Below are 9,573 nucleotides of genomic sequence, written 5' to 3' on the forward strand. Positions count from 1 at the left end.
CAGATTTACTACCGATCACATGACTTGTTTCTCCTTCTGGGAGTGAAAAGTAATCAGCCACATCCAAATGCATGAAGTCTAAATTATCTTCAGAAATAAAATTTGCTTCAACATTTTTCTCTGTCTTCTTCAGGGAGGCTTGATACAATTCAACCAGGTACTTTGGCGTACGACATGTACGTGACCAGTGCCCTTTTCCTCTACATCTATAGCATGCATTTTGTGGCTTTGCTGCTTGCACCGCTTCATGCTTTTGTTCCTTCCTTTTCCACTGCTGGTGGTGAGGAGGGTTCTTTGGTGCATTATTATTACCACGATTAGAGTTTCCTCCCCGACCACGGCCATAACCACGACTAGGGCCACGTCCTCTTTCACGCTTAGCTTGGTGAAAGTTCGTCTTATTCACTTCAGGGAATGGACAAGAACCAGTAGGTCGACTTTCATGATTTTTTATTAATAGCCCATTATGTTGCTCGGCTACAAGAAGATGTGAGATAAGTTTATAATACTTTTTGAATCCCATCTCTCGATATTGCTGCTGCAGGAGCATATTCGAGGCATGAAAAGTGGTGAAAGTTTTCTCCAACATATCATGATCAGTAATATTATCACCATATAGTTTCAATTGGGAAATAATTCTGAACATAGCAGAATTATACTCACTGATAGATTTAAAATCTTGTAGCCTTAGATGAGTCCAATCATAACGTGTCTGTGGAAGAACGACCATCTTTAGGTGGTCATATCCATCTTTCAAATTATTCCACAGTATGACTGGATCTTTAACAGTAAGATATTCTATTTTTAGGCCCTCATCAAGGTGATGGCGTAGGAATATCATTGCTTTGGCACGGTCTTGATTTGATGCCTGATTTTTATCTTTGATGGTGTCTGCAAGACGGCATCAAGCACCCAAGACATGTAGTTTTGTCCGATATATCCAGGGCTACAAACTCAAGTTTAGAAAGATTTGACATTATTTAGAAAAAGAAAGTTCGTACTTGTAATACTTTCAAAGTATTTTCTCGAGATGGCAGAGTCTCGTGCTGATAACGTGTTATAAAATAAAGACTGTAAAGTAAAGACAAGTATAGGGAGAAACTGATATATTATTCAAATTTCAAACTTATGTACATAATGAACTGAAAACTCCTTTATTTATAGAAAAAAGGAAGCAGCTGCAAGACTTTTCTTTAGCTGCTGTAAGCTGTCTGTATGAGCTGCTTGCAACATGTCTGTTTAATAAAAAGCTGCTGCAAATCATTTTATTGAGCTGCTTGCAACCTGTCTGCATCAACTGCTTGTAGATAAATTTCAACAGAGTAACAGAGTATTAAATGGATAATCTTCTCTATAACAGAGTAATAAATGGACATCCACAATATAATTATTTTAATAACAATGTTAATAATAATTACTAACAAAAAGCTATGCGCCATCCCCACTTAATGTGACGAAATTACCCTTTAGTTTATCAATTTCCACCAACCATACCTAATTTAAAACGTCGTCTCCTTTACAAATCCCACACTATGGAGTCACTGACTCAAAAAATTGCTCTCAAATTCACTAAGGCCAATTTTGTCCCAGAAAAAGTTACTACTAACAGATATTTTCTCAGGGGCAATTTGGTCAATATAAAGTCACCTACCACCGCCACTCTCACCACCATAACCACCACTCCCACTAGAAATACTCGGGTTTTTTCACCTATCTTTGTGTCAAAAAGAGCTTCCGTACCCGGAGCCGGTGAAGAACACGAGTTGAAAACGACCCGAATCCGAGATCCAGTGAGCTCAACAGATATGGCGTCTAATGATCCGATTCTCAAAGACGATCGTATCGTTCGGATTTCGTCTTCTATTCGGGTCATCCCTGACTTCCCTAAACCCGGTACCCGCTTCTTCCTTTTCGAACTTTCTGATGCTTGTAGTTATGAAAAAGAATGAATTTTTTTAATATTTGGTGTTTTTTTCTTTTGCAGGGATTATGTTTCAGGATATAACAACATTGTTACTTGATACTAAGGCGTTTAAGTACACTATTGATTTGTTTGTTGAGAGATACAAGGACAAAAACATCAGTGTCGTTGCAGGTTTTTCCTTTTTTTTTCCTTCTCTTTTTGTTCCTTAAATGTGTTTTCTGCTTATTTGATCTCTGTTAAGATCTGGGAATTTTTTTTTCTGATTCTGAATTTAAAAATGCTGAATTATTCTATTATGAAGTTAGTACTTTAAAGGATTAAAAAATTCAAGCTTTAGAAGCTAAGGTCTTAAGATCTTCTAGTATTTGCTTTAAGTACTACAGCAGCAGGTCTTTTAGGTTGCCGGCTCTCTATTGTCAGCATTATTATGTGTAGCTTAAAAAGAAAGCACAAAAGGTTCAAAATTTATTTTAAAAGAATAGGCAAAATCTTTTAGAAAAGAAAAAGTATTTGCTTTCTAGAGTTAGATTAATCAGAATTTGAGCATCAAACCGTAGTGGAATAGCCCAAGATAATTATAAACCCCTTTAAAGCACTTACACAATGTGGGACGACTATCTATCTCAGCAAGATACTATAAGGTTCAGATTTGTAAACTTTTATAAAAAAAAAAGAAAGCTTCTTCTTGTAACTGATGATGAATCCTTTTTGTAGCTTGACCACATTATTATAACTAATTTTGCGAGTTGCTATACTGCAAACTCATGTATTTGGTTGAACACCTGATAAGTACTTAAGACAAATATTGGCTTGAATTTATTGGCATACAAATATTTGGGCTGAAGAACTTTTGTTTTGAGGTATTGTTTGTTGATTGATTTTCTGGGGCTTGGGGGGCACTTTCTCCGCTAGTAATACTGATAGAGAATAACCAAACTTTCTCACTCTCCAACAATTGGCTTCATGTGCAAATATTAAATGAGCTATGCAACTGTAATTTGATGGATATTAGAACGAACCTTAAGCGTTCTTATGTGGTCAAGTTTAGTTGTTTAAGAATGTGTTTTCAATTTTATACATGTATATGTTAACCTACATAAAGTATCTTCATGAAAAAAACATGCACCAAAAACAGTAGACTTCAATTTGGAATAGGGGTTACGACCCATATCAGAGATATGGGCATTACATCCAAATTGTGCATAGACGTGTGGAGATGTCATTTCTGTTAGAAAAAAGGATCAAATTAGACCTTGTTGGTACATATGGATGAGTGATTTTTACAACAAATTTCACATTGCTTAAGAGAATGGTTTTCTACTTTGCATGCCCACAAGAAGTAAAAAAATATTCATTCTCAATCATGGGTCCATGCGTTCATTAGTGAAGAGATTATTGAATTTCGAGTTCATATGTGTAGCTGGTAAAAAGTATGAGAGAAGGCAATATAAAGCTCAAATTTTCACTATAGTTAGGTTCAAGAAATATACAAGACAAAGAGACACTCGTCTTCCCTCTTAGGTTTTGCTTTCTTGTTATGAATGAGATACACTCCTAAACTGTAGATCTAAACTTAATCGGAATACCAGAGAGGTAATGTTGTGTTGTAATGTCGTACGCACCCAGCTCAATCGTTGTGCTTGTTTGTGTTTTACCTTCTTTTCTTAACGACTCTAAACAAACATGATTTCTTGGTAAGAAGGATACAGTATTGGCATTTCCTGTTCTGCTGTTCCTTCTTGCTGTTCCTTCTTAGCCTGTTTGACTCAAAATATTGCACTTGCAGATGATAATGGCCTGACATTTGTTCTGGGGAAATTAACTTTGAACATTATGGTAATGGTGTACTTCAGGTATTGAAGCAAGAGGTTTTATATTTGGTCCTCCCATTGCATTGGCCATTGGGGCAAAATTTGTCCCCATGAGGAAACCCAAGAAGTTGCCGGGTAAGCTTTATCACTATTTTTTTTCTGCGTTTCCATCTCATCAGCAGTTGTATTTTTCTCAGCAATGAACTAGAACCTGATAGGTGGTTTTGAAAGACAGCCTTGGCCGTACAACTGTTTTTATTGCATGTATTGCTGTTTTTTTCTCGAGCATGGGTGTACCTGCGAGCAAGAGAATGTCATCACAGCTAGGAACATTTATACTTATCTGTTATCAGAAGAAAAAGAAAACAAAGAATATTTGTTCAAGCTTGAAACCGAATCTCATGCAATGTAGCTGAAGTCCGTGGAAAGTTCAAAAAATTTAAGGCTAATATACATTTTAAAAAGAAACAAGTAATCAAGTACCATGTTCGATGTAAATCATTGTGCAATAAGTGCCTTTTGTGCTCTTAAAAGCCTACATACTCATTATTGGTTTTTTACTTGGGATATTCTTAGCTTACATCTTGCTTTTCCAGTCCAACATATGGTCTCTTAGGAAGTTATATCATCATTATGGGTGTGTTTGGTACGAAGAAAAATGTTTTCCTGGAAAATGAGTGGTTTTATTACTTATTTTCCCTTGTTTGGTTGGTGAGTGAAAAACTTTTTCCGGAAAATATTTTCTAGTGTTTGGTTAGATGGTAGAAAATATTTTTGAGGAAAATAATTTTTTATGCTACTATCCTCACCCCTCCTTCCCCCAAATCCCCATGTTTTCTGTGCTCCCACCAATACCCAATGTTTTCAGGACTCTATTTTCTTCAAGAATTTAATTATTCTTTTAAAAATTCACCCAAACTCAAAGGAACTAATGTGTTGCTTTACTTTTTCACACAAGAACAACGTTGAGCTTCATAACCAAAAAGAAAATACTCTTTTTTTGTTTAAAAAGAAAGTACTCTTTCTACGACATGAAAATAAATTACTCAATTTGTTGAAATGAAAGAAAATACGTTTTCTACATCATAAAAAGAAAATACTCAATTTGTTGAAATGCAAGAAAATATTTTTTTTTTCTGTGCTCCCCCAATACCCAATGTTTTCAGGATTCTATTTTTTTCAAGAATTTAATTATTCTTTTAAAAATTCACCCAAACCCAAAGGAACTAATGTGTTGCTTTACTTTTTTACACAAGAACAACGTTGAAATTTGAGCTTCATAACCAAAAAGAAAATGCTCTTTTTTTGTTGAAAAAGAAAGTACTCTTTCTACGACATGAAAAGAAATTACTCGGTTTGTTGAAATGAAAGAAAATAGGTTTTCTACATCATAAAAAGAAAATAATCAATTTGTTGAAATGCAAGAAAATACTTTTTATACACCATGTAAAGAAAGTACATGTTTTGTTGAAATAAAAAAAAATATTTTTTCCACATCATGAAAATAAAATATTCATTTTGTTGAAATGAAAAAGAAAATATTCTGTCTACAAAAGAAAGTTCTCTTAATAATATTTCTATTTAGGGTAGGGTAGGTGGTGGGTAGGGTGGTTTTGGGGTTGGGATGGTGGTGGGAATGCGGAAATTTTTCCTACATCATGTAAAGAAAGTACATGTGTTTGTTGAAATGAATTTTTTTTTTCTACATAATCAAAAGAAAATATTCGCTTTGTTGAAATAAAAAAGAAAGTACTTTATCTAAAACATGAAAAAAAAAGTGGACACAAAAAGAAAAAGGTGTTTGTTATTCATGGGTTGGGGTTGGGGTTGGGGTTGGGGTGGGGGTGGGGGTGGGGGTGGGAATGGGGATAGGGATAGGGATAGGGTGGGGAAGGTTGTAAAAGAGTTTTGGAAAATCCCTAGGGAAAATATTATTCTTTCAATTGGAGGAACATGAGTTAATGAAGAAATGTTTTCCAAAACATTTAAGCCAACCAAACATGGGAAAATTAAAAAATATTTTTCGGTAAATATTTTCCTTCATACCAAACACACCCATAAAGGATAAAAGAGGATTATGAATAATAAATAAGGGCAATAACGGGAATAAGAGAAATAACGTAATAATCCAACCAGTCCAAACTTCTTGCTATATAAAATGGATCTTTTTCATTGTAATAAATTTAACGATAAAATTTAATATCTTTGAATTACAATCAAATAAATATTACATTTAAAATAACAAATATTATACAACAAACAAGATGTTAGGCTTGTTTGTAACATAACACCAGTATATATACAACTATACAATACTTCTGCTGGAAAATTCTGCAATTTCGTTCCTGCCATATATGGTATACAGCTGCAGCCAATTCCATTCTATACACCTCTGCCTGCAAGTTCCTTCCTTTTGCATGCAAGATTGCCCATTCAACTTCCTCACTCCAGCTTAGTGCACTTCTTCTGATACCCTGCCACTGTAGGACCCTATGCCATATGTTACAGTAGCATAGTATGATCAGGAGGTAAATTAGTTGTACTTGTGATGAACAATAAGAGCATAAGATAAGCATGAAGCAGGATGCAGCTTAATAATGGCAAATACATTGTCAAGTTCAAACTTTTAAGAATCAAGTTAAGGACTCTTAACTAGGTAAATTGATTAGAACCATTTACTGTTCAGCAAGTAGAATAATTGGGTCTTACATGACTGTGCTTGTATGAAGGTCAAAACTTTTAACTATCAATGTTTATTGCCTCAACCTCCAAGATTCATGATAAAATTCAATGCTATTATCGAATGTTAGTTCTTTTGGCATTGGATTTGGACCGTTACAAGCATTTCACTCTGCTTCTTTTCCCATTTTATTAGGGGAGGTTATTTCAGAAGAGTATTCTTTGGAGTATGGAACAGACAAGATTGAGATGCATGTAGGTGCCGTGCAAGCCGGTGAACGTGCACTTGTGGTAGATGATCTTATCGCAACTGGAGGGACCCTAACTGCTGCAATTAGGCTTCTAGGTACTGTACCTCTATTCAGTTCTATTATTCTGAAATAGATATTCCAGTGGGTTGAAAGCCCCATGCGCTATTTCCAATTCCTTTTTCTCTCCTTGACTTGTCTCCCCTGACTTCAGACACAAGGTGAGTAAGATCAGAAGCTATCAATTAGATAACTGAGAGAGAATCATTTGTTTTATTGAGATGTTTGACCACCTTTTTTCCTTCCAACAAGTTGAGGAGGGCATCGTGTCACATTGAAGTTTCAATTTCTTAATTTTTTTTTTTTAATCTTGTGTTTTCTTTGCAGAGCGTGTTGGAGTTGAGGTGGTCGAGTGTGCATGTCTTATTGAGTTGCCAGAATTGAAGGTATGCCTTGATTTCTATTGTTAACATAATGAGATAATATTTCTGAGGTTTCACACCTGACTGCTGTATTTTCTGAATCCAATATTGTGAATGGGGACTTGTGAATGTATCCTTTTATTTTTCTTTGATTAAATCTAAATCTTCTGTCCCAAATTAGTTTCATTCCTTTATAATCGATAAGTGAGCTACTAAGAAGTGGTCAATATACTTTTCTTCCCCAAGTTTCTGATGTTCTTGCTCCAATATGTTATGCTAGTGACTTTCTGATTTATTTTTGTTATTCCCTCATTAATACGTTGCTGTTACATTTGTTTAAATTCAGGGCCGGGACAGGTTAGGTGATAAGCCACTATTTGTTCTTGTGAGCTCAACCTGATCCTCAATTAGGAAATGGATCTGGACAGAGAGCTTCATTGAGGTGGAACTGTATTGGAGTAACATTTTGAATTTGGAGAGGAGACATCTCATTTTTATAACAACCATTGCCAATTCTGGCCTTAAATGTGTGGATTGAAATAAGCCCTTGTTAGGTGCTTTCAGTTGAATTAAGCTATTGTGAGAGAGATGCTCTCATTGAATTAAGTCCAACTTCTATTGTTGTTGTAGTTGGTGGAACTCACTTCTGTGTGTATGACATCAAGTTCACCGCGAGAATCAGTTCAATCTTAAAGGATTTGAGTACCACCCTGTTTAATTTTTGGTTATGCTAACTGTGTTTGGTTAAAAGGAAAAAGGGAAGGATGGGAACTCATTGTTTCCTTGACCTAGGGGTAGTTATTTATTCTATTTCTTCATTGTTGCTGCTTCAGTGGAGGGATATACACTCTCCGTGCAGCTCAACAACAAGGAGTTCCACAATTGGGGTATGAAAGAGTTGGTGTGTACGCCGACCTTACCCCTACCCTGGGAGGTAGAGAGGTGGTTTCTGAAAAGACTTCGGCTTGAGACCTTGCCCCTCCCTGTGCAGCTCGAGATGCTAAATTGGTCGCTGGCGGGTATCATCTTTCACTTGAGTAAGAGGGGAATTGGTTTTGCTTCCCCCCCTCTAGGGGCGGATGTAGTGTTCTGGGAATGGGTTCAACTAAACCCATAATTTTCGACGCGGAATAAAAATTTATATAAAAGAATTTATTAAAATTACAAAATAGTATATATGAACCAATAACTTTAAAAATATAATGGGTTTTAACGCTAAAAATCATAAAAGTTGAACCCATTGGGTTTAAATTTTGGATCCGCCTATGTCTTAAACCCACCATACACATGTTCCTGCCTGGGCACCGGCCTTTGGAGCCGCCTTCCCTGTTCTTGAGCGAGTGGGTTCTGAATGACCTCCCTTTCACTTCGTTTGATCTCTCTATGATGTCATTTTTTTCCTCCCTAACTTTATGATATTATTTCTAGCAATTAAGCTAGTTATTAGTTGACAACATTATATTTCGGCAACTCCATTACTCAAAATTATCAAATCTAATCTACTTTCTATGACCTAACTTCTAGTATTTGAAGCAGTTAAAGTTGTCGTTGAACCTGATTTCAACTGCATATGTATAATTCATATGCTTTTGTAGGAGTAACTTAACCCACGTCTTCAGCTTTTCTTCCCCTAAGAAAAAGAAAACCGTAAGTACAGTGACTAACATTGGACAAAGAAAAAGTAAACTACAATTATTCTAAAATAAACTGATAGTCGGCATAGCGAGTCACGTTAATTAGTTGTTTAATTTACTGAATAAGAATCATCACTGTGCCCTAATTAAAATAGCCATCGTTGTCAAAATGTGCCTATAGCAAAAGCATTGGACCGACTCAAATTAATTAAAGTTGAGAGCAGCGTAGTCAACTCATAGGACTTGTGACTCAAGATTAAGATATTATTCCCAATGACAATAAAAAAAAATGGTGTGTTCAGTCTCTGACGGCGTTTTTTGGTCAATAGGTATTTAAATGAGAGCTTTTAATTTATCTTATAATTTAAGTTTGATTTCGATCATAGTCACTAGCTTTTTAATTTATTGAGATGGGTTTGACTTTACTGCTTGTTTAGATGGTGATTACATATCGTTTCATAATGTATCGTATTATATTGTAATTATATTGTACTGTATTATTTGATGAATATAATATTTGAATAGATTGTATCGTTTGCCGTCATTTCATGATATCACGCACCAGCAATAAGAAGAATAAACTTGTAATATTATAAAGAAAAATTATGATACGGGGTAGAATTATTGTATAAAAAGTTAGGGTAAAGGATAAAATAAAATAATTTAATAATAATGAAGGGCGAGATGAGAGAAAAAAGACAAGGTAACGACGCGACCACACCAAATCGGTCGTTACATAAAGTGACACATTTTATCGTTACGTAATGACGGATTTAACGATACAATAAAATAAAATTTAAGTAACAATCAAAACAAATATCGTATTTAAAATAATAGTACGATACATTACAATAG

The 9,573-nt window shown here is 35.1% G+C and overlaps 1 protein-coding gene across 1 annotated transcript; it reads left to right on the plus strand.

Annotated features, from left to right (window-relative positions):
- Positions 1 to 1,517: 1,517 nt before the first annotated feature.
- Positions 1,518 to 7,789, plus strand: LOC107764701 (adenine phosphoribosyltransferase 1). Its single transcript, XM_016583307.2, has 6 exons — positions 1,518 to 1,893; positions 1,985 to 2,095; positions 3,778 to 3,870; positions 6,611 to 6,760; positions 7,050 to 7,108; positions 7,431 to 7,789. Exons 1-6 carry the CDS (start codon positions 1,533 to 1,535, stop codon positions 7,482 to 7,484), a joined length of 828 nt encoding a protein of 275 aa, XP_016438793.2. The 5' UTR covers positions 1,518 to 1,532; the 3' UTR covers positions 7,485 to 7,789.
- Positions 7,790 to 9,573: the final 1,784 nt, after the last annotated feature.

Source organism: Nicotiana tabacum, chromosome 12 (assembly GCF_000715075.1).
Source record: "Nicotiana tabacum cultivar K326 chromosome 12, ASM71507v2, whole genome shotgun sequence".
Taxonomy (NCBI): Eukaryota; Viridiplantae; Streptophyta; class Magnoliopsida; order Solanales; family Solanaceae; genus Nicotiana; species Nicotiana tabacum.

Coding starts and splice junctions, on each gene's coding strand:
- LOC107764701 (XM_016583307.2), top strand. CDS start 1,533: ATGGAGTCACTGACTCAAAAAATTGCTCTCAAATTCACTAAGGCCAAT. Junction 3,871..6,610: donor GAAACCCAAGAAGTTGCCGG/GTAAGCTTTATC, acceptor CCATTTTATTAG/GGGAGGTTATTTCAGAAGAG. Junction 6,761..7,049: donor TGCTGCAATTAGGCTTCTAG/GTACTGTACCTC, acceptor TTTTCTTTGCAG/AGCGTGTTGGAGTTGAGGTG.